Here is a 25,984-nt window from a genome sequence, read left to right on the forward strand (position 1 = left end):
TCAAGAGCAGGCTACTGTGGGACTAGAAAAATGAAGTAAAAAGAGACAACCTGAAGGACATTGTCAACTTGGTCTGCTAATATAGGCACATATTTGAAGAGAACAAAGAGTTAATTGATGCAAGGGCCATCCTGCTGCTAACATTCAACAGTAGAAGGAATTGCACAGAGGGGGGGGGGGGGGGGGGGGGTCCTTAAATGCTCCCTCCTCTGCACAGAAGCCCACTCACACCACAGATTGCTACAAGGCAACATAAGCAGATCCTCCTACATGGTTCCTGGGACCTGACCAGTGGTGCCCATTGATCCTCTGAAAACGGAGCAAAAAGAGAAGAGAGGAGAGAAGGTTTCGAGGGATAATTTCTCTAAACAGAGGAACCACCAGGCACATCTTCAAAAGCGGTTTTATTGTTTGCAGATAATTTCTCATTCAGCCATGACATAGTTCTATGAGTTCATGTCCTTGAGTAGATGAGATATTTTAACTTCCTCAAACACGTTTCCATTCTGAACCTTCATAGCCTTCCAGTGGACTGCACACAACAACAGAGGCAAGAAGAGAAGAAAATATGGGACCAGAGGAGCACAAGTCTTTGTTTAGGAAGACAGATTCCTTCACCACACCCTGAGGAGAGCACAAGGTGTTGCATGCTGTAGAAGGTTGTGTCTCTATTAAAGGTCTTGATCAAGTTGAAGGTCGGACAGAAGTCATGTTGTCAGAAGGTGGAATGACTGCCCTGGTTCTCTTCCATGTCCTGGTGACAGTAACAGCTTTGGTAAGTACACCAACTTCATTCAGGGTATTAGATTAATGTATGTATTGATAGATTAAATGTGTTAATTATAATTGGATGGTGAATGTTGGGATATTTCTTCCTCATCTTGTATTACCCAAAGGGGTTTCTATATTTTTGTCTTTATTGGTTTGTTGACCACCTTTTGAGAAACAAATCATAGCATATGCATTTTAACTAACTTTAATTATCGTCTTTAATTTTTTTCTATTTTTTACAGCTTCACAAAATATATAATATTCAATATCATCGATATCTAATTATCTACATATTGAAGCAGGCATTCTCTATCACCTGTAAACAATTCGGAACATTATGTTTAATAGCCTGACAATGATCGTTTCTTATTCCATACAATTTGAGATTATTTGACATATGTGCTGATTGTCAAGTGATTTATTATGGGGAATTGAACCATTTATCAACTAAATAAAATTTAACCATGGAAAATATATTTTAAGCTGTTAAGCATGGTTTAGATTTTCTATTCGGTGCCATGTGCACAGTTTAGAATGCAATTTTGAATCTGTTCATGTTGAATTCAGACATTAAGTAGTGGAAGTGTACTTGGGCCAGACGCAATATTTCCATACCACTAAACGCCAGGCCGAATATAGAAAATCTCATGCATATGGGACTTTCTCTTTGACGGTTCACACTGTCGAGTGTGCAGACACATTTATCTTGTGTGTCAGGCAGCAAGCCAACAATGAACCCACAATGTTAACTCAAAAAGGATGCTGCAAGTTTATTTTTATCTCAGACAGATGATGTGAAGTTGATTCTGCTGTTCTGTTGAATCCGTCAACTAATGGCCATGCATACATACTGTAGCTCAGATTTAAATAAGATACTGTACATACATACAGTACACAACATAGATATATCGAGAGAAGCTTCAAATACGTAAATGCTCGTAGTAATAAATGGCTCAGTGAAATACATCCATTCATAACAGAGTGACAGGTTGTGATGCTGATAATTCTTTTCTTTTTTATAAAATCTCCTAAAGATTTCTGACTTCAATTAAACTACAATTCTTTCATGACCATGAGCTTATTCCGAAAAATGCATTCCTGTTGACCATTGGTTCCATTACCACAAAAAAGTTCTCCCTATATGTCCTGACTTGTCTTGACAGCTGTTGTACTGCCAACACGCCACAGTTTCCACAATTAGAAATCCCCCTGAGGTCTTGCTAACTTCAGAAAAATGGATTGGTTTGCACCTTTTAACCCCTTAAACTGCTCAGATGTGACCCCTCTGCAGTTAGCACTGGCCGCCGTCTAATCCTTGTGTTCAAACTCTCCAGTCTCCATCTCTCCAAAATCGATCCTCAGGGTTGACCTCGGGAAGAATTACAACCTGCTGCTCAGTCAACCTGAAAATCACCCTGCACCAAACAAACCTAATTAAAACGCAATGGCCAAGGAGATGTCCAACAGTAATTGTTTTGTTTGTGTCTGTCAGCAAAGCACATTTACAATGAAAATGGATGTCCATGGATGGTCCATATTCGTCACTCCCAGCTGACAATGCTGTATTTGGCATGCCAATTATGCTAATTGATAATATTATATTTATGTAACATACATGACCATTGACCACACATTAACTGCAGGAACTTTTATTTTTAGATGGGATCATATTTTGTAGGAATTTTGCTTGGTGCGCAAAAAGAGACACTGGGTTATACACGCAGGCATGCACACACACACAACAAAACACTTACAGAGCACTGCAAGTATGTGTCCACAGTCCACCACACAACAATAAACCCTCAAGCCTATTTCGTATGACACTCATCAATCACCATAAATCACTGACTTTCAGGGTTAATAACTGCCGTAAATAACAGATTTCCAGCCAAGCGACACAAATTGGCAGCTGAGGTGTCTTGATCGGTTTTGGCCGGAGGCCTCTTCCACCACACTAGGAGATGATGATAGCTGTGATAAATATGGCAGCTGACTTTGGGTGCTGCATTATCTGAAATGCTACTCATCCATTGCCAGTTTATAGTTTTGGGTAATGCAAAGAATGTGTTAATCACCTTAAAAAAAAAGAAAAACCCTATAACCTCAGTTGACCGGAGTCCCCCACGGCTCTCCTGTTGCCCCCTCCTGGTTTTCGCTCTACACTAAATATATTTAATTGCTAATCTACAAGCTCACAACGTGTAATAGGGCATCTTGTAGATCTGTTATTTTCGGCAAACGCTCACCCCAGAATAGGGACACGAGGGTTCACGTGGTGGTTAATTATCACATATCCAGATGTATGAGTTGTTCCATCAGGTTTATTCAGTGACACTGACTGGTTTCCTTTAGCAGAGGCGGGAGTGGGCTCCATGCAGGTGCCCTGTGAAATGTATGTACACAAACTTGTGGAAAAAAGGATATTATGCACACAAAATTCCCATCTGTGAAGTTGACGTAGTTACACTATCTAGACTGTCCTATATCTTCTCTCTATTTCCTGCTTTCATTTTACTGTATTCCTTTCTTCCTTTCACGCCCTGTGATCTTGCTCCCTCTTTTTCCTCTCTCTGGCCAGCCATCTTCGTGCGAGGTGGCTAGCTGAATCGCTGCTAGTTTTGTTGTGCGGTTGTGAAATGTACCCAGGAACACAAAGCTACTTGTGTGGGGCTCGCTCTCACCCACAAGCCTTGGGTCCCGAGAGACAAGGGCCCCGATGCGGCCAGCAGCAGCCCCGCCACTGGAAAACAGGGTTGGCGGGGCATCGCCACATACCGCACCCCCATACAACTATTTCACAACACCTGGAGGCAGCACATCAGATCGTTGGGAGTGAGTTGTGGTTGACAAATCACCCCTGTGGGAGAGGGAGTTTAGCTGCAATTAGATCACCCTTAATCTCTTAAATAACAATAGAGGGGCGATACAGTTTGTTTGAGTTTTCCAAAAATGGTTGTCTAATCTGAATTTTATATTGAATCAAGAGGGGAAAAAAAGCTATAGATGAAGCCTTTAAAATGCAAACATTTGGGGGCATTTTGTCCGAAAAAAAGTGGAATTCAATTGAAATGTAGATCTGAAAGATAAAAGATGAGTCCTCATTGCACCATGAACCATGCCACGCCTCTGAAACATTAAATTTCTCTGTCATATAGAGGGTATGCGCGTGACATCATCATCATACCCGGAAAATATGCGGAAACGCCTACTGAGTGGCAAAAAACTACTTTCTGGCCCTGACAGCCCATACATCCAAACAGAAACGTCCTATTTGATTGCATTAAACAACGTTAAACGACATTAAACTCACTTTGCCACTCGATTTGCCATTCACTTTATGTATGTGCATACTCTATATAGCACAGTTTAAAGAGTTCTCTGACTCTCACGACTGGACTTTTAGACAACATCATTAATTTATTCTTTATAAAACACTTATTTATTATGTTCTAAATCAGCATTTAATGTGATGTTGCCATTGAGTCTTGTCAATTGCCATCCACAGATAGATGCTGATGATGTCATCACAAGAGACGAACAGGAATACCTTCTGATCGGGGCTCGTGAAAAGTGTGTGAGGAGTATCCGGGCACAAATGGCCCAACTAAAAGGTTAGTATGTTCTGGTCTCTGTTCAATGGTAACAGCCTATGGCAATGTCATATAACAGTCAATATATCATGTCAATATATCATGTATTCTTTTAAATGAAGCTGTCAAGACACTGAACTCCAGCTGACTCTTGCTTAGTCATTGTAAGCCACTCTGGACGATACCATTATAAGCAAGCTACATCCTTACATAAAAATATATAACTTTTAATTTCATAATGGAAGCCAAAGGGGCTCTAATCGGGCTTTAGTTTGTTGTTGTGCATCATAGACAACTGATGTATCATGCTGTCTACATGTTGACTGGGATCCACATTAATGTTTTGGCCTCTGATACTAGTTATTATACTTAAACTATTACAGTAAGTTTGTAATAATTATTAAAACTGAAACTTTTTAAGATCCAAGTTATTGGGCTTACTTATTATTTATTTTGTGCAACTCCGGTGGCAGCACAAAAAAACTGACAGGTCATGACTACAAGTGTCTGTATAGATAGAATCAGAGAGAGCACAAATAGCTTTTTTCATCAGATTTATTATGGATCAGATAGCATATCTGCCCAATATCCTGTTGAGGAGTACCCCTGTTATCGCAAGGTGTTGAATTGAGGCATTCACAATGGCAGCGTGTTTATCATTGAGACTATGAAGCAATTGCTGATGACAGCCAGTCTTGATAGTGGCTGTCTCTGGGGCATTGGAGGAGGTGGAAGAAAACACTTTGTATTAAACACAATTAAGGCATAATGCAGCATACAAAAATAACCCAGACATGATATTTCCATGAATGTGTACATGCATGAATTACAACTTTCCCAGAAATGGAAACACAATTATGGAGGTAGCCATTGGAGACTGTGACCATCATACATGTTTTGACTTTACATCCGGTACACAAGTTACATTGATGCAATCAAATGCTCTGTGTCAATTTAACTCTGATTGTAGAAATTGTGTCCTTTTCAGTTGTTACACTCTCAGAGTTAACTGAGAGGATTTTACTATGTAGATACTTTAGACCTAAAGACAAGCTAAAATGATACAATGTGAGTATAATATGTATGTATAGTAGTTAAATTGGTATACCTGTATATACACACATTCTGTGCAGAATACACAGATGGATAATATTTAGAACGATGCAAGCACCAAGTATGCTATATGTACAATACATACCTTAATTTTGTCTTACTATAGTTGCAATTCTTTTTATTGTCTCTTTGTTATTGTTGTTATTGCTGCGACAACTAAGGAACCAAAACTAACGAAATTGTTTACACGTAAGATGTAACGAACAACATTTTGAAACAAGCTGCTTAGGTAAACTGCAATCAGGAATGTCAATTTAAATGTGAAAGATTTTGCTGTGTGAAATATGTACCGTAGCCAAAGCTAAACATTCTCTTGATTGGGCAGGAGGCGAGTGTGAACCAGAATGGGACGGGCTTATCTGCTGGCCACGGAGCAAAGCCAATCAGGTGGTCTCAGTGCTGTGTCCAGTGTACATCTATGACTTCAACCACAGAGGTAGTAGGCCTATAGCTGCGCTCATGGCTCTTTGTATAATCTCAAATTGTCCTCGCATGATACTTTCACTCAACAGTTGCTTTGTTCTGGAATATAATACAATCCCTGTTTTATTGTTAATACAGGCGTAGATGACAATCTGGGACTAACTCACTGATAATATTGAACTCTGCACTACCTGTGATGCCATATCATTACTGTTACTACCACATTCATTCTTTCCACATTTTCATGCCTTTTCTTTTTGTTGGGGTTGAGTTGAGCTTCAAGAATCCCTGTGCATGAAATGTGCAATGCAAATAAAGTTTGACTTGATTAAACGAAACAAAACTAAACGAACTAAACTAGCAACTATAATCATTCATGTGTGGACCAGGCCAGGCATACCGTCAGTGTGATGCATCAGGGAACTGGGAGAAGGTGGCCAGCATCAACCGCACCTGGGCTAACTATACAGAGTGTACCACCTACCTGACCTCAAACCACAGGACCCAAGAGGAGGTATGGTCGTCTGTCTTCATTGTGTGTGTTGTGTTGTGTGTGTGTGTGTGTGTGTGTGTGTGTGTGTGTGTGTGTGTGTGTGTGTGTGTGTGTGTGTGTGTGTGTGTGTGTGTGTGTGTGTGTGTGTGCGTGCGTGCGCATGCGTGCGCATGCGTGCGTGTGTGTTTTAGTGTTTGCCAGTGTCAGCAAACCCTTCAAGAATGGGAGAAATGGGAGCAAAATGCCTTCATAATGCACCAGGCTGCAGTTTTTTTTCTCAGATGCATGTTAGGAAATGGGTTATTTCCATACAATACTGAAGAGTGATGAGTGTAAAAATGGTCTCAAAAGGGTACAGGGCATTGCATGATGTATGTACAGCATAGTAATATAATGGCTGCTGTTGTGAAATATTACATGTATGAATGGGCCTGAAGCCTTTCATGTGCAGAAGAAAGCTTTCATCATTGAGATACGAAATAAATAATTGGAACATGAGTTGTGTTCAGGTAGCTGCAATGAACAACAAGAAACTGATGTGTCCTGACAAGTAGGAGGTTGAACCACTGTTGAACCTTTGTGTTTGTGTAGTTTTTAGTCTCATTACTTTGTGGAATTCATCAGTGCTCTTGAACAAACAGCTCAACACACACGCACACGCGCGCACGGACGCACGCACGCACGCACGCACGCACACACACACACACACACACACACACACACACACACACAGTCTCTCTAAGCACGTTTCTGTTTTGTTTCTGAAGGTGTTTGAGCGGCTCCATCTGATGTACACCATTGGCTACTCCATTTCTCTCGTGTCCCTATTGGTCGCAGTCTCCATCCTCTGCTATTTCAGGTAAGACATGTCCTATATAAAACATTTCCTTGTTAATAGATGTGTATCTAGGTCTTTAATTGCGGGTGAATTAAAAACATTTCTAAATAATACTGGTAATTCCAGTAGCTTAATGCAAACAATGAGAGTTTAGACTTTCAGAAAAATTGCCCAAAACCTTTCAGAAGTACAAACCAAACGTCCTTGAGTTGTATCTAAGTAGCAGACAGTCATGACTCCATAATCATAGACAATCTTTTACAACAAATGCATCTAAATTGTGCACCAGTATTAGCTTCTCAACAATTCCTAAAGAGCGTTGGTTGGGACTATTCCCAGAATAGGTCCTGTGCGAGTGTCTTGTGTACTGTACGTAGATCTCATAGCAGAGGCACTGACCTGCTCCCCTTGAGGCTGCACTGCACCTTGATGAGTATCGGTGCGCGCATGATGCACACGTGGACACGGTGAGCCTCTTGCGTAGCCTGAGGCTGGTCTGTCCATGGTTATCTCTGCTGGGATCAAGCTTGTCTGGTACTTTGTACACCGTGCTTGAGTCTGCTGCAGGGTCACAGTGTCAGGTACTGTGGTTCGTCATGTGTAGTTCAGACCTGTCTTTGTGGCTGGTGATGGTTTGCTGAGGATTGCTTGATTTAGGCTGCAGTGGTGAAAAATAACTAAGTCTACTGAGTAAAGTATAATTATATAATAGTATATAAGTGCTGTACTTAAGTACCATTCTGAGTATATCCATTAAATACTTTATACTTCTACTCCACTACGCCTTAGAGGCACGTAATTGTACTTTTTACTCCAATACAATTATTTGACCGCTTTATAGTCAATGGTTATCTTGCAGATTTAGATTATTAATACAAAACATACCGTACAATAAATGATTATGCATTATTAGGTTACGCTATCCAGTAGAGTACAGTAAGTAGTTAAAATCAGCCAACCGTTATGAGCTGCAATGTTAAGGTTATAAACATATTAATGTATTACTAATCCAATCCAATAATATGAAATTGGCTATTCAGCATAATGAGCAATTTTATGTTTGTATACTGTAATTTTAGTTTGATGCCAGTATATATTTTTTAAACCTTTACTCAAGTAACATATTGAATACAGGACTTTTAACTACAACAGAGTATTTCTACATGTAGATAGATACCTTTATTATCCCAAGGGGGAAATTGTATTGGTATTTCTTCTTAACTAAACTAGTCTGAGTACTTTTTCCACCACTGTTAGGTTGGTGGGATCAAAAGGACGATGTCTCCATGGCACTGAGGTTGACTGTGAATTCTTACCCTCTCTTCTCTCTGCACACTTCTGCAAACACATACAAACAAACACACACACACACACACACACACACACACACACACACACACACACACACACACACACACACACACACACACACACACACACACACACACACACACACACACACACACACATCTGGCAGACGTCTCCACTGCACACGTGTCTACATCCACATAAACCTCTTCATCTCCTTCATGTTTCGCGCGGTCAGCATCTTCGTGAAGGACGCCGTGCTCCACTCCATGAGTGATGACAGCAACAAGACCGAGCTGCACATGGTAAAGTACTGCAATCTGTTTATGCAAGGCTAGCTTTGGCGTTGTTGTTGTTTTTGTTTTACTTTAGGATAAGTGTTAGTATACAGTAGGCCGGTGAGTGATCCTCAAACATTTTTATGTCAAGGACCCCCAACTTTTGGACCCACATTTTTTTAAAAAGAGGAAAAATGCATCGCATCATGACACGTTGAGAGCTTTTAGATAGCCTTTTTTTGGAATAGCCGAAAAATAGAATAGGGCTTAAACTGTTCTTCATTTTGCTGAGGCCTAGACTCCACTTAAGAACAAGTGGTATAGACAAATGATAGAATTATATCCACATATAACTGTATATCAATGCATATTTTAGTGAAAACGTAAGTAAAAAATATATAAGAAATGTCCATAGCAGACTTGTTTTACAGTAACACTGTTATTTTTATTTTTTTATAATCAGGTTGGCTGTAAAGTAGCTGTTACTCTCTTCCTCTACTCACTCGCTACCAATCATTTCTGGATCCTGGTGGAAGGACTGTACCTTTACAGCTTAGTCTTCATGGCCTTTCTGTCTCACAAGAAGTCCCTCCTGTGGGTCCTCAGTATCATCGGCTGGGGTGAGAACCGCTGGTCTGAGCAATGCTGCCTGCATGTTCTCACCTTGTTGTCTGTATGCTCGCCTCATTGTATTGTATAACTGTGAGACATTTGGGACATCCAAAGGTTGTCCAGAGACTAAAATATCCCTCAAAGTTAAGTTTTCTCTTTGGCTTTTTGAGATAAAAAAGAAAAGAAAAGGGGAATCACATTTGTAGTATACTGACTCCACATCGATAACACATATTAATTTCTGTTGCACAGTGTGGTGTGAGGTTTGTAGTCTGAAACCATTTTAAGATTAAAATAGCCAATCTGCTATTTTTGCTGCGGAACACTGGACAGTATAGAGGCTTGGACTATTTTTGTGAATGACATCCCCAAAATAGGGAAGCCAGAGCTGGACGAGTGGACAAGTTGCAGCATAATCCATTTTCCTTTCATTTCTCAAACTAATGCAACCCCCATAATTCCTCTGGTCACCAGGCGTACCTGCTGTGTTTGTGTCCATCTGGGTCAGCGCACGAGCATCACTGGCTGACACACAGTGAGTCATGACATACAGTCATGTGTGCTCCGTTTTACACAGCAGTGGATAAGCTAACATTTACACAAAGACCGCTTAAATACACAAAATATCTGAGTCCTGCATTGTTCCTCTTTTCTCTATTTGCAGATGCTGGGACATCAGTGCAGGAAATCTTAAGTGGATCTATCAAGTTCCCATTTTGGCATCCATTGTTGTAAGGCGATGATTAAACTGTTGAAAGATATTAGAGATGCTCACATTTCATGTATTTTCTTCTAACATAATTATTTTCCCCCCACGGCAGGTGAATTTTTTCCTCTTCCTTAACATAATTCGTGCTTTGGCCTCCAAACTGTGGCGAACCAACAGTGGGGAACTGGACCCTCGACAGCAGTACAGGTGATTGCTCTTTGCCTCACTGTATTGTAAAAGCTTCACTCTAATAAGGGCTCTATTCTGATTGTCTTAAAGGAGCTATAGTCAACTTTTTCATTGTAGGGCCGACACTTTGTTTACATCCTAGTCTATAGACTAGAATGTAAACAAAGTGTCGGTCTGACAATGGCCAAAATTATTATTTTATCATTATTTTACGTTTTTTGTGGTCATTTTTTAATAAAAACACATATATGAAGCTTATTTTTTTATAAAATATTTTCGAAACTTTGTTTTTATTTTAGCATCCGTTTTTCAGGAAAAAGTTGACTATAGCTCCTTCAAGTACCAGCTCTTATGCTGTTTGGATGTTTTGAGTGGCCACAGAGCTCCACAGATCACGTTCAACCCAGATTTGTCTGTAAAAAGGTTCAAATTTGTTCTCCTGCTATACCACTAAAATGTGGAACGCCCTACCGAAAGCCTTAAAGGAGTGTGAATCCCTTACTTCCTTTCAAAACATTCTGGAAAAGTCACTTACAGACGGCTGCTACTCGAGACTTGTAATAGACTAAGCCCGCACTTACCTCTCCTTTTCCACTGTAAATATTGATTATTTCTTCTTTTCTTCTTTCTGACCTTTATTATTATTATTTTGCTATTGATGTTATCCTCTCATTGTACTGTGTTTATCTGTCTGTCATTCAATGTTATATGAGATACATAAAGGTTTCTTGTGTAAAAAAAAGTTTGGGAAACAATGCACAATGCTTTAAAGTGTATGTTCCACTGGGTTCATTATACAGGAAGCTGCTCAAATCCACGCTGGTTCTCATGCCGCTGTTTGGGGTCCACTACATGGTGTTCATGGCTCTGCCGTACACAGAGGTCACAGGGCTGCTGTGGCAGGTGCAGATGCACTGTGATATGTTCTTCAACTCCTCCCAGGTAAGACAAAACAAGCACACACCACTTCCCAAATCCTGAATGAGGGTTTCATTGGGTTCTCTATGGCTATCTGCGTTGATTATTCTGTTATTAAATTACTTTAAACTATAAACTACAATGCAAATTAGAACAAAAACTATTGCTTTCACAAGGTATTATATTCCTGACAACACTTGTATCCCCCCTAGCTTGACAAAATCATGCCTGTTGCATGATCATGCCTTCGCGCGCGTGCAGGACACCAGTCATGTTGCCAGACCTTAGCTTTTGCTGAACTGATGCCACTGATTTCATGGTCACTGCGAAAGCATATAAAGTACACAAAAGGATGTATTTGTTCGCTTTTAATTCTCTGCTTTACATTTCCAGGGTTTCGTTGTTGCATGTATCTACTGCTTCTTCAATGGAGAAGTATGTAGCCTACTTCTTAAATGTACTAATAACATGAGAAGATTTAGTTTTTCCTGCCTCTGGTGAGACAATGAATTAAGTTAACCCTCTACCTTCTTCTTCCATTCCTGTTCTCAGGTAAAGGCTGAAGTAAAGAAGTATTGGCTAAGGCGGAGCCTAGCACTGGACCTCAAACAAAAAGCCAGGATGACCAGCAGTGGGGGCGGAGGCAGTTGTTACTATGGGGGCATGATGTCACACACTACCACCCACAGCATCAGCCTCTCCGCCACCAATCCCAAAGGACTGTCCCTCAACGGAGGTGTGATGGGAGCAGGAAGCCCCAGCTGTGGCGGGTTAGGGGTCAGGCAGCCACGCCTCACCTCCCTCCATCCCCTCACCAACCTGCCAGGCTATGTGCCCAGTGATACAGAGACCCCTGCTCCTCAGCAGGAGCTGGCTCTGAGGAGACCTGCTAATGTTGTTGGCTCTGGGAATGGGGCTTTAGCCAGGGCCAATGAGGGAAGCCATGGAGTGGCCCCTGTGGGCCAAGGAGAGACAGGGTATCCAACACAAGCCCCAGGAACAGAAGATCCAGGCAGCGGTTTGTCTCTCAAGGAGGTGGAGACCGTCTTGTGACTGTTCTGGTGTGATCAGTTGAACAATCAAAGCCACGTGTTTCACCCATCCAGACCAAGACAAATGCATGGTCTATTACATGATGGCGCTGCAAGTCCTGCGAAATCTATACACACCCTATGAATGATCTTGACCACTTTCACCCTGGCATGCCTATTTTGGGCATGCCATTATAGGTGAGAAATGTCAAATATCCTCAAAAATGTTCACGATTGTTCAGTTGTTAAGTATAAAGTAGGGTGTAAGTGGTTTAACACCATACTATGGATGCTTTGCTACATGGATGGTTCAAGGATTCACCTCAAGGATTGTTGTTAGGGTATTTGTCACTGTACATTTGCACATATGTGAAATTCAACCTATATTCCTTATTGAATTAAGGAATGAACAGGGAATAGAAAGATATTTATTTAGCGATGTTATTGTAAAATACAATCACATTCAATGTTTTTTATTTGATGGTATTTTCTTAATAGGCTAGTTCTTCCAATTGGTCATGCCTCATGTTATCTCAAATTACTTTTGAAATGATCTGACTTTTATGAAATGATCTGATATGATATATGATGCACCTTTTTTCTTTTAGTTATATTGTGCATTGTGTGTCCATAAATTAAATTCATTTCTTCCATTTAGATTTTAACAAATAGAAAGTACAGTATACTATACTGTAACGTAGGTGTAAACTTAAAAAACTATTGTATAAGCTAACATTCATTATAACATGCACTAGAAAACACTTGTAATTTATCTTGTATAATATAAGAATTTACATGTGCTGAGAATAGGCTTAGTTATTTATGTTTTGCTATGGTAAAGCCATTTTTTTTTAAAACATGCTTCTTTGTAAAGCATTTAAAATAACTTTCTTGTGAAACAAGACTCATTTTCCTAAGAATATATGAAAGACCGGTAACTATATACATTCTTAGCTGTACAGTACAGAATCTGTGGAAAAAACAAACAAATGAAAAGGGTCACCAAGTCCTCTGAGAGGAAAGTGAAGCTTTCTTGTGATTTGCTCACCTCCTCATAACTTCTCTGTGTAGTGTTTTCCAGATGTGCATGTGTGAATGGAAACTAATTTATATGTTGCACCGCACAACCCAAAAAGTATGAATTAAGCAAAGGGATAGCATAGGTTTCAAGTGTGCACACAAACACACACGCACACACACATAGTAGTTTACCCCACTTGGGTTAAACTACAGAGGAGATATATTTTCCTGTTGCCAGGTCTACTTTAGAGATGCTCTCCTTTCTGCTTCTGGCAAATATTGACTTCCATAATTCAGTCTCCATTTCCCCATGATTGCTCTGCAAAAGTGATTGCTCATGCTTCACAGCATTTCTCCTTTCAATCATAATAAGAGAGAAAATCACACTTGTGTGAACTGAGCGGTGGTGTGTGTGTGTGTGTGTGTGTGTGTGTGTGTGTGTGTGTGTGTGTGTGTGTGTGTGTGTGTGTGTGTGTGTGTGTGTGTGTGTGTGTGTGTGTGTGCAACAGCGCCCCTCCCTTAACATGTGTGGTCAGAAAAGGTTACTGCAGGCTACAGACCCGGAGACAGACAGACAGACAGACAGACAGACAGACCCACACACACGGCCACGTATAGGAGCGTTGTGACCACCGCTCAAAAAGACATTGTTCCTAGCAGCTTTTTTTTTTTATGTATAGTAGTATTTGATAAAGCAATACCCAGGCTTAATGTCGCTTAGTATTTTTTTTATTTGGCCTGGTGCAGACAGACTCACAACTTTCGAGACCACAGTAAAATCCTGATTGTTATTTAATTCTGAGGATTTCACTTTATATTTACTGTCTGGTGTCCACTGCCTCATTCACCATTTATCTGTCTGAAAGGGTCCAGAGAGGTGATGTCTGCAACCTTTCACCCTTGAAAGGTCAACCCTCAAGCACTTTCTCCCAGCTACCACTGCCCCAAACGCCCTCGCAACAGCATCCAGAATTTCACACAATGCCCTTAGGCCAAGTCTTGAAGCAAGAGGTATTTGGGTTGTCTACAGTCCTTGAATCTGAGTGACAAAGCTGACTCACACAAGCCACCAGTCACTCTGACTGTCTGCAAGATAAACATCAGCCCAAAATGGTGGAGACATGGTTGCAAAAAAGAGCACTCAAATACAAGTCATGGCGGATCTATCCCAAAACAAGATGTACAGCTGGATGTTGTTGTAACCATTTGTTTAGTTACATTTGTACTCTCAGACTTGAGAGAATGCTATATTTTATGTCTACAGGTTCACGAGAAAATATTAATTTGTTGTTTATTGTATGTTTTTAGAACACTGAGGAATTAAAAACAATGTTGCATACCACTACAAATGAATATGAGGCCTGAACAGGCTTACTACAAAGTAAAAGCCTATAGGTTGGATATTTAAGGTAAAAAGAAGACATTTTCATTACAGAACATTCCAAAATGCTGTCATGTACATATACTGTACATAGTGAAATAAAAAGGAACAATTCTCAGCTAAAGTATTTTAAAAGATTACTACCATAATACCATTGCCATTAATAATGTGCTATGGTGTGAGGTGTATGCAGTGGAAAACAAATTGATGCTTTTCTGCCCCCTGTTGTACAAATTAAATCATTACAAGGTGGAGTATTATCCTCAATTCTGTGATTTTTTTCACGTTAACTGTATGTGAATGAGCATATCAAATTAAAGCCATAACCATAAGATAATCTTTTGGCTATTTGTGAATTCACTTTTGTTAGAACACAGTGGACCAACTTGCTCGTAACTTTGGTCATGGTGCAGGATTAATTAGATTACAAAATACATAATAGAAATTGCATCGTGCAACAATGCAATAATTCACCATGTAATGGTAGCTGCTATCTAGAAATATCCTTATTTCTTTATTGTTCGTTTTTGATAATTATAGATAATCAAAGTTAGACCTATCTGTGTTATCTGTAAGCAGGACTACTCCCTCCCAGCCTCTGATAAATCCTTTAGAGTAGACCCTAAAGAAGAACGAGAACGACCCTCTCCCCCAACTTAGGATGGCAGAAACCCATGGTTTGATGACTGTGTTGCCAATGGCTCAGGGCCAGGCAATGGGTTCAATTGATGATGATGATGATGATGATGATGATGATGATGATGATGATGATGACGACATCACACTAAAATGCCCAAGCAAATTGCTATCAAAACGGTGACCAATTTACTTTACTTTAGTCAAGTGACTCGTCATGTTTCTAGTCTGCAAGATGCGGGCTGCATGACATGAGGTCATGATGATGAAGTAGCCTAATAAAAAGGAGGCGGGCTGAAAGAAGGAGGAGAGAAAACGGAACAACGGATGGAAGGAGGAGGAGAGTCAGGAGACAGCAAGCCAGGGAAAGGCCCATGATGTGACCGTGAGGGCATCATGTGCCATGGTGAAGCGTCAACAATAACAGGCTGAGGGGAAGTTGCTTGCTACTTGCTAGACTAGCTTTGATGACAGCAGCAGCTGCTGCCTCCTTCATTGTTCCATCCGAGGGACGCATGAAGAACGTGGGCCGGTAGGAGGGAGGGACTGAGGGAGGGGTCCCGTGCTCTCCTGCATGGAGCCAGGTTGTGTGCAGGCAGCGATGGCCATGGGAGATGTCGCGAAAAAGGCATCCGCTCGCAATGTGTCAGTGGAGCGGAAAAACCTGCTCACCGTCTGCAGGTAAGCTGATCCGATTTGTGTTTTGTATAGGCCTATCATCAGGTCGGTAGAAAACGCCTACATGCATTTTGTATGCGTTATTGTTTTGAACAAGGGGCGATCTTTGCTATATCGCAACATCAATAGCTGTAGTGGTGTATCTACACCTGATCTACACTCAAGATTATTGCTTTCTGCGTTGCCTTATCTTGTCAAAGAAGCCACTTATTTACGAGATCCCTGCTTACGTCATTCTATAGCAAGTCCTTATTTAAACAAGGACAACGGGAAGCAAGGATGGGAGGCACACCAGGCCGTACGAAGACTACATCTTAAAATACGATGTATGGCTTGGCTTTATATTTTAGAGCGGCTTTTTGGAGAGTTGAGTGAGTGGTGGTGTGGTGACGGTGTCATCACGAGACGCGAGCTTTATTTCTTTCTTCCTGGTGATGATGTGGTTGCTATGACGACAACCTTCCGGGAGCAAGGACATACAGATGGTACCCCAGGGAGCCAGGACACAGAGGCCTCATTAGCAGTGGTGTGGACAGTAGGCCTACGCCATTATTAGTACATTTACTCTAGTAGGTCTACTGTACTTAGGTCGTTTTGAGGTATTTACTTTACTTGAGTTTAAAATGTCAGTACTTTATACTCCACTAGGCCTACATCTATGCAAATATTTTACTTTTTACATTAGGCTAATGATTTGAAAATGTAGTTTCAAGGTTCTTTGTAGATTACAAAACATACATGAACCAATTTAAGTGTTATTTTATACTATTCAAAAATAGCCAATCTACAAGCTCACGAGACACATCTTGTAGTTCAGTTATTTCCTAAAGATTTTGAAAGCTTTTTAAACACAAAACATAAACAGCAACGGTGAAATGGGACATTCTGCATACTGAGCAGCAGCCATTTTACTTTTGGTACTTTAAGTGTATTTTGATGCCAATTTTGAATACAGGACTTTTACTTATAAGTTGTAACATAGTGCGTATATTTGTACATTGTGGCATTGCTAATCTGAGTATTTCTTCCACCCCTGCTCATTAATGCTGTAGGCATTTAACATTATATTCAAAAGAAGTTTGAATAATATATACAACACGTCTCACAAATGTGCGTGCGCGTGCACAGTGTGCACACACACACACACACACACACACACACACACACACACACACACACACACACACACAAACACAAACACAATAATTGTGCAGGCGAGCAACATTGCACCTATTAGCAGGGCAGCTGGCGAGCCTAGAAGTGCTGTACTGTTAGCCCTGCTGTCTGTTTCCTGAGGGAGGTGTAAGCGAATCTGATCCAGGGTCAGATCCAGGACCTGACCAGGGTCAGACTAGCTGAAGGAGACATTGTTATCCATTGAACAATGGAGAGTGAAATCACTTGCCAAGCTGGCTTTGTTCCCGAGCCAGTGTTAAGATAAGCATTGTCTTAATGGAAAAATGCACACTGGCACACACACAAACGCACATGCCGCACATAAGCACGCACGCACACGCACGTGTGTGTGTGTGTGTGTGTGTGTGTGTGTGTGTGTGTGTGTGTGTGTGTGTGTGTGTGTGTGTGTGTGTGTGTGTGTGTCAATATGTCTAGCATGTTTGTATGTCTCTATTGTGCCATTAGTCTGTTTATGTGTACTGTACAAAGTATATTCAGTATACAGTATGTAGATTGAAACAAATTGAAAACAAATTGTCTAACAATTCAAAAAGAGTGATATTTCAATCAATCAATCAATAAATCAGTCAATCAATCAATCAATCAATCAATCAATCATATAACCGGCTGTGTGTGTGATATTAATAAAAATGTGTATCCATAAATATGTTGCTCTAGTCTGTATTGACTAATATAGAGCTTATCATTTGTACAATGAATCACTAAATGTCCAGTAGAGGTCAGCTGATCATCACAGAATGTCCATCTCATTGGACAAAGCGTATTTGACAGGCATGTTCTCTATGAATGGACTTCCTGAATTATTTAGTCTCTTAAGGACATAATTGTGCTCTCAAGCTACGTCTTTTTGGGTTACCACAGCACATGAGTCAGCTCAGTTCATTTCCTAAAGGAAGTAGGAATGTTATTTAATGTAGTTGTATCTTTGTTATGCTGGAGTTGAGAGTGATGATGTGCATAGTGAGTGACTCAGTGTGATCCTCACACTGAATGACTGACAGTTGGTGAATGATGTTTTTAAAATGGAAACATCACTGTGGTGTGTGGATATGGTCTGAGCCTTTCATCATGCTGGGGTATTGTCACACCCTCATTTTGCATGTAAAATAAAGATTTTATTTTAATAAAGTTTTATGCCCCAAAAGCCGGAGCTGGTTGTTTCTGCTTTATACTTGTGAAATTGACATGTCACATGTAATGAATGGCTTCTTGGAAAAACAGATAGCACTCTACAAAGCCTTCTCACAGTAAAAGGTTGACATCATGAGTGTAGAGGTAGCAGGCCATCACATGGAGGCATGGTAAAATGCATGTGAACCAAATGCTTATAGCCTATCCACACAGCCATAATGGCTTGGGAAGATATATACTTAAAAACATGCCTTTGCTATATGATGAGAGCCATCTTGTACATTTAATGACACTGAGCATTACTCATTCATTACAGACAGCTGGCAACATTACTGAATTACTTCATTTCCGGTATGGTTGCATGATGTCAGTCTAATCAGACCTTTGCTTAATCTGATGTGAAACAAGCTTGACTTTGTGAATTTCCCATGATGACTCGATTACCAGTAACCAAACTCTCTCTCTCTCTCTCTGTGTCTGTCTCTCTGTATCTGTGTCTCACACGCCCATCCTCTGCAGGTTCTCAGTGAAGACACTTTTAGAGAAGTACACGGCCGAGCCCATCGATGACTCATCAGAAGAATTCATCAACTTTGCAGCCATCCTGGAACACATCCTCAGCCACCGCTTTAAAGGCAATGACTATGATGAGGTTCAAAGGACAGACTAGAGAGGACGATTATATTCTTCTTAGCGATTAATCTATCAAATACTTTTTAGATTAATCAAATAATCGAGAACTGAAGCATGTTTTTTATGATAAAGAAACAACAACCTTTTGTACAATGGCGTTGCACAAAAATACTGGACACATCTACAAGCTCGTCGCGTGTTGCAATGTAATGCGTTGTGAGTTTGTAGATCTGCTATTTTAGTTATTTTGGGAAAATCTTATATGGTATTCAAATTGATTATTTATTTTTCTATTTCAAATCTTTACTGTCTTTAGTGCAATTAATATATATAAATGATATTCATACATACATTACTTTCTTGCAGGCTCAGGGAGCTGGTTTGATGTCCAGCGTAGTTACTGGGACTTCATCCGTCTGGCCTGTGCCAAAGTCCCAAATAGCTGCATCAGCAGCATTGAGAACATGGAGAACATCGGTACCTCCAGTGCCAAGGCAAGTCCTACATTCTGATCAGATTATTCATTTATTATGCAATAATACCTCTGACATTTTGTGTTATAAATAGTGTTCTTCAATATCAGAAGAACACAATAGGCCACTTTATTAAGGTCCTGATAAGTATAAAAACCAAGACTGACTAACCTTACGCGAGGGCCTGTTTGTGAGCTTCGAGGGTACGAGTGGACTGAGCATTAAGATCTTCTTTCTTGACTTTGTGCGTGAACCTTCAGGGTCGAGCCTGGATTAGAGTAGCTCTAATGGAGAAGAGACTGTCAGAGTACATTGCCACTGCCCTGAGAGACAGCAGGACCACCAGGTTAGAAGAACCAGCACACCTCACCATGTCACAAGCGTTCACAAGTGCTAATTGATTATATTCACACAGTGGCCCTTTTGCCTTAGTGTAAGAGCTGTGTGAATATGGTCTAGTAGTCATGTCATGTCAGAACCACGCTTTTCTGACGTTGATTGATTGACAAATTTACATATATTTACACATATACGTGAACACACACACACACACACACACACACACACACACACACACACACACACACACACACACACACACACACACACACACACACACACATATATATATATATATATATTTATTTTGTGTGTGTGTGTGTGTGTGTGTGTGTGTGTGTGTGTGTGTGTGTGTGTGTGTGTGTGTGTGTGTTCATGTTTTAGGAGGTTCTATGGAGAAGGAGCCATCGTGTTGAGAGAGGAGGCTACTGTCCTAACAGGGATGCTCATTGGCCTCGGAGCCATAGACTTTAGGTACGTAACTTCACATTTTTAATGTAAAATTAATCAGATCATTTATTTGAATATCACTTACTGATGTACCAAAATAATTGGTGAGCGCAATGCTTTTATGTGTGTCAACCTAATTGTTAGAAGAGTGTGCTGTATTGATCATATTAATTCACATTTTGCTCATACATCATATTCACCACTGGCGAGGTGCAGTTTCCCTTCCCCTGAATTTGACATAAGAGCAAAATGGGCACCAAATAATATGGACAGTGTTTTCTTGGTGGAATTCATGCTACTCTCTGTCTGCAGTTTCTGTCTGAAAGGGGAAGCCTTGGATGGCAAATCAACGTCTGTGATTGACTATACACCATACTTGAAATTCACACAGAGGTAAAACAAAGAATGACATGTGCTGATGCCACCATTTCACACATCATACAAATTGCCAATGCAAAACTTGAAGTGTCAGATAAATCACCTTTTGATCTTATCTATTACTAAAGATTCAAGACTAATAATTGTACAGCTATAGCAGTTTCTAGGAATTCGTCTCAGTGTGTTCAGTCCAATTACAGAATGGGACGCTAAGTTGAGATTTAATTTTCACCCACACAAAACCAAACATATTATATACATTTATAAAATAAATTATGCAATACTGATGTGATGCTACGTACAAAATGACTGGCCATAAAATAAACCATCCACAGTACATGGCTACTTAGATCATTAATTAGTTCGATTTTATTTTTGACATTATAAAGTCATTACAATAAATACTTCCTGGCCAGCAAGGCTACTTTGCTATGCCCTTAAGCTTCACAATATCAGAAGAGAAGTACTGTATGTATGTTGCTGTATAGACTAGAGTACATCTCATTATATACCGGTAGATTGTATTAGGCCAAAATAGCAGATCTACAAGATCACAACATATTGCTTCGTGCCGAGTTGTGAGCTTGTAGATCAACTATTTTCATGTATGGCGTAGAGAGAGAGAGAAAAAAGGAGGGGACCAAATAAGGAGCCCTGGGGGACCCCAGTCAATAAAGTAAATCCTAAACCACTATACTTTTTAAGACAAGGGTAGCATAGGTTGTGCTATTCAATCAAATATATTTTAGGGGCACCTACAGTGTTGCAGATAAACTGTCAGTTTGAAGTATGCTATTCAATTCTCAATGACATTTTGTAAATATCCTTTGGCCGCATCACCTTTAGCTATGACTACCTGAGTGACGATGAGGACAGACAGAGCGTGGACAGCAGTGCTAGTGACGACAGTGTTCCCGAGCACCCCTATGTCCCGTTGGTCCCGGACGAGGAGAGCTGGAGCACCAAATGCCGCAAAATGGAGCAGAGATACAAGATTGTCTACGCTCAGAAGGTGGGCAGCCATCTTTGTTTTCATAAAAAGATAGACATGTTATTTGTTTGTTTATTTCAGATAATTAAGATGCAACAGTTTGCGCTTGAAATGGGAAGGAAAATGCCTCCAGAGCCTTGAGAAGTGGCATTCACCAGGCAGCATGTTACAGTAGAATTACAGCAATGTGGAGTGGAGTGCACTATGGACACTCATCTGTTACACAAGATTAAAAAAATATTCATAATCATAGGACAGACACATACAGTAAAGAAACACTAGATGCGGCACTATCTTTATTGTAATTGAGATACCGTTACAATCACCTCCCTCCATTGGAAGAGGGAGACAGCTAGCAATAGTATACAGTCTAAAAGTGGACAAAATTAGTTTTCTTAGACGGGTGGCTGGTGTCTCCCCTAGCCAGGGGGTGACAGAAGTTCAGTCACCTGGGAGAGACTCGGGAGTAGAGACCCTGCCTCAACACTTGAGCGTCTCCTCTTGAGCGTCTCCCTGGGGAAGTCCCCTGGGCGGTAACAGGTCAGGTGGGCACTAGGGCATCTGGGCACCTCAATGTAAAATTGTCTATTTTGTCCAAAATGTTAGAAAATATATATATGATCATTACATGCTTAAACATTTGACAGTTAAGTTCTAATATTTCTACAATTGCTACAAATTGCTCCAAAACCTGAATATCCATCATTTATGGGCATAAACAAGAAGTTGAAGGATAACATAAAGTCTAATAATGATGTACCATGCATGTTCACATCATGTATACTTTCTTTTACTTAAGACTATTTTTAAAATATTTTATTTTTAAACATTTTGGACAAAATAGCCAGTTTTACATCGAGGTGCCCAGATGTCCCTAGTGCCCACTTGACCGGTATCCCTCTGGGCACGTCCCACTGGAAAGGAGGTCCCCAGGCAGACCAAGGACCAGATGGGGTGGATTGTATCTCCATGCTGGCTTTGGAGCGCCTAGGGATCCCCCAGGATGAAGTGGCTATATATGGCTGTCCGGGAAAGAGAAGACTGGAGCTCAGATGTATGTATGTACAGTATGTATGTATGTATGTTTGAGTGTAGGGCTATCTGGAGGAGCTTGTGCGTCTGCGCGAGTCCCAGGAGAAGAACATGGCGGCAGAGAACAAGAAACTGAAGGCCAGGTTGGAGGAGCTAGAGAGCCAGAGCCAAGAAGAGAAGAGGGAACTTGAAGCCATTGTCTTAGAGCTACAGGAGCAACTGTGAGGGCAATACACAAGTATTCATATAACTGCATGTGAATTGCATACCTAAAGATGGTGGCCCCTTGGCCATGCATCATTTCGTGAGAGGGGAGAATGCAGGCCAGCATCCGCATGCCTCTCGTTCATAACCAGCCCTTTCATTGCTTGTAACAACCTTAAAAGGCCATTGGCAATTCATGTTGTAAATAAACATTTTCCCTTTACTTTTTAGACATGGTGTTTGTTTATATTTTGCCCAAAATAACATAATTCCGTGTTTAGTAAGGATGTTTGAATTTCAGTCAAAGTGTAAAGAGTTTTCTTTACACTTTAAAATGTATTAAAACACAATGATAACATACCTTTGACAAAGAATAACCACCCAGTTATATTTTGCATATTGGTTGAGCCATCTCAACAAGCAGTTGTAAAGTATCTGTATCAAAACATTATTTTGATAAAACCTGACTTTGATTACATTTGAACCTTGTGTTTTTCAGGACAAGCCTGATTCCATGTGACTCTAACCATTTGGCCAAAAACCTTACAATCCCTTTGGTCAACCAATGGCCAACCCTCCAGCCATACAACAACCAAGTGGACAACAAGCTATTCCGCAGGTACAAAACCTTACTTCCCTGGTGAAAATAATGTGTGACAAAATAATGTACATTATTTTCCCCTTCCAGTTTTTTTCTGTGCTCGTTCATTACATTAATAAGGAATAAACACAGTGTGTGCATTCTGCATTGGGACAGACAACACTCATATTAAAAACATTATTTATATGTAGTCATATGATACTGTCGCACAGCAAAACCTGCTTTAAAAAAAGCCTATAATGACATGTCCAAAATAGGAACGCCAGGTTGAAAGTGGTTAAACCAGGTTGCAGCTACATTGTTGACCATAGTTGCTTTCCTTTGTGCACCTGTAGGAGGAGCTTCCCCAGCACTGAGCTTCTGTCAGTGGAAGTCAGCCTAGATTCCGACTCCCAGAGGATTGAGGGCAAACAGAACGGAGGAGCCTGGTGCAACGCAGGTACAGCAGACAACAGACATACTGTACACGGCACACCTTCTGATGCACTTATGAGGTGGTCGCATGATTTAGGTTCATGGAATGAAACATGAACAAACACACACAAGCAGGCTAGCATGTGTACGTAGTTGCGTTTTGTTCACAAAACACACGAGAGTTTGCACCCATGGATAATAGCGACGTTAAGCTTTGGACGGCTACGGCATCTCCATATATGGGCATAGACGCGTCGCCATGGGAACCAAAGAGTTCAGTAAAAGGGGTGGGACCCCGTCAACGATGGTTGTTTGCTTAAAGGAGGACTTTGCCACTTTTCAACCCATCTTCATATAATAGGTCCTCACTAATGTTCATAATAAAATAGCACTATTTTTTTCTACTCTGTCCAAGTCTCTTAGGAGAGCTGTGGGAAGTTCAGAAATCCATCGTCTTATGACATCATAATAAAAAAAAAATAATAATCAATATTTTTGAAAGAAATATTTCGATTTTTATTATCACGAGAACAATGGCTTCCACTTTAACATTGCAACTTTTCAGGAGTAGAAAGCCTGCATTTTCTATTAGCTTGGATTTCCAATCGATGATGTCACAAGACGATGGGTTTCTGACCTGCCCACAACCCTCCAATGAGTAAAAAAGAAAAGAAAAAAAAAGCTATTTTTTTGTGTGGACCAATTATATGAAGATAGGTTGAAAAGTGGTGAAGTACTCCTTTAACGATTTTGACCGCCACGGCGATTACGTCATAGAAGCCGTAGTCCCGCCTCACGTTGCGGTTGTAGAAACGGGCAGCTTAAACTGCCTAGTTATGCATTTGCAGACACAAGCAGGCACACCACACACACACACACACACACACACACACACACACACACACACACACACACACACACACACACACACACACACACACACACACACACACACACACACACACACATTGATCCTCCTCTCCTGTGTACTGTATATTCCTCCCTCCCATCCAGATAAGGACTACACTTCTATGATGGGGCTGTGTGGATCCTTGGCCTCCCTTCCAAGCTGCAAATCTCTGGCCAGCCTCAAGTCCAGTGAGTGCCTGGTCAACATCAGCACAGAGAACAGCCCTGCTCTCTCTCCCAGTTAGGGGGCGTCAGAGAAACACTGCCAACCACCCACAGACACTGAGACAATTCAACGTGAGAAAAACAAAACAAAAAAGACTGCCTTGGTGGAAGGACAGATCTCCCAGAGCCCAGTTACAAAACACTGTTCTGCAAGGACTCTCTAGGTTTACGATAGAGTACTAGCTTCTCTATCTGGGACTATAAAAAAGACAGGAATAGCTGCATTACTGCCCAACGACCCCCTTCACTTTCACTGTCTTTCATTGTTGTGACATGATTGCTGACCACAAACCAGTGGATGTTCGACCTCTCTTGCTTCATGCTGCTCATTCTTACAGTATATGATGTATTTGTCCCCACTGACCTGCGCATTTAGCATTCTCCCTCTACACAGTTGTAGTGTATGTCCATCCGTCTTATCAGTCTGCTAGTGGTATCTCATTCTGTGCACTGTATGCACTGGCAGAGCAGGACAGATGAACCGTTATAACCTTTTAGGAAATGTCCAACATAAGGAATGTTATAAACAGACTGTTTAATTGATGTAAGAGAAGTGAAGGGGTCATTTGTCTCATAAATTGTACTATTGGGTTTTCGATTGTGTGCATGAGTTGAGGTGGCTTTGTGTTCATAGGATCAATGAGGGGTTACGGCTTATCCAGTGAAAAGTTGGATTTAGAGTTCCAGGATGTGGCATGCAAGTCCTGCCGCGTAAAATGGTTTGCAGCAAAAACATCCAACTCAATTACATATAAATGCAAAGGTGCATTGCAGCTATGCAGAGTTTTATGTGACTTGTCCCACAAACCTGGCTTTATGGAGTCGTTTGTGCTGGACTGAAAATGAGAATTTTCAGTGTGTGTGTGTGTGTGTGTGTGTGTGTGTGTGTGTGCGTGCGTGCGTGCGTGAGTGTCTGTGTGTCTGTGTGTGCATGCGCGCAGCTGCGCACTTGTGTGAGTGAGTGAGTGAGTGAGTGTGTGTGTGTGTGTGTTAGTTATTTGCTCATTTTTGTTTTGTGT

General features: G+C 40.8%; 2 protein-coding genes across 2 annotated transcripts; both read left to right on the top strand.

Moving 5' to 3' along the window:
* Positions 1-709: 709 nt before the first annotated feature.
* On the top strand, positions 710-12,295 carry pth3r (parathyroid hormone 3 receptor; the record flags this gene model as incomplete). Its single annotated transcript, XM_080747398.1, has 13 exons — positions 710-775; positions 4,277-4,382; positions 5,800-5,910; positions 6,287-6,411; positions 7,158-7,249; positions 8,706-8,841; positions 9,278-9,434; positions 9,901-9,961; positions 10,091-10,157; positions 10,248-10,342; positions 11,125-11,266; positions 11,636-11,677; positions 11,795-12,295. 13 exons carry the CDS (start codon positions 710-712, stop codon positions 12,293-12,295), a joined length of 1,701 nt encoding a protein of 566 aa, XP_080603524.1.
* Positions 12,296-15,884: 3,589 nt separating this feature from the next.
* rundc3ab (RUN domain containing 3Ab) lies at positions 15,885-24,985 on the top strand (the record flags this gene model as incomplete). The annotated part of the gene is made up of 11 exons (XM_080747877.1): positions 15,885-15,991; positions 18,836-18,963; positions 19,316-19,443; positions 19,683-19,768; positions 20,146-20,235; positions 20,524-20,604; positions 21,436-21,601; positions 22,676-22,833; positions 23,316-23,435; positions 23,753-23,856; positions 24,846-24,985. The coding sequence occupies 11 exons, from the start codon at positions 15,885-15,887 to the stop codon at positions 24,983-24,985; spliced, it is 1,308 nt and encodes a 435-aa protein (XP_080604003.1).
* Between the last annotated feature and the right edge of the window lie 999 nt (positions 24,986-25,984).

This window comes from Nannobrachium achirus (assembly GCF_963921795.1).
Source record: "Nannobrachium achirus genome assembly, chromosome: 18".
Taxonomy (NCBI): Eukaryota; Metazoa; Chordata; class Actinopteri; order Myctophiformes; family Myctophidae; genus Nannobrachium; species Nannobrachium achirus.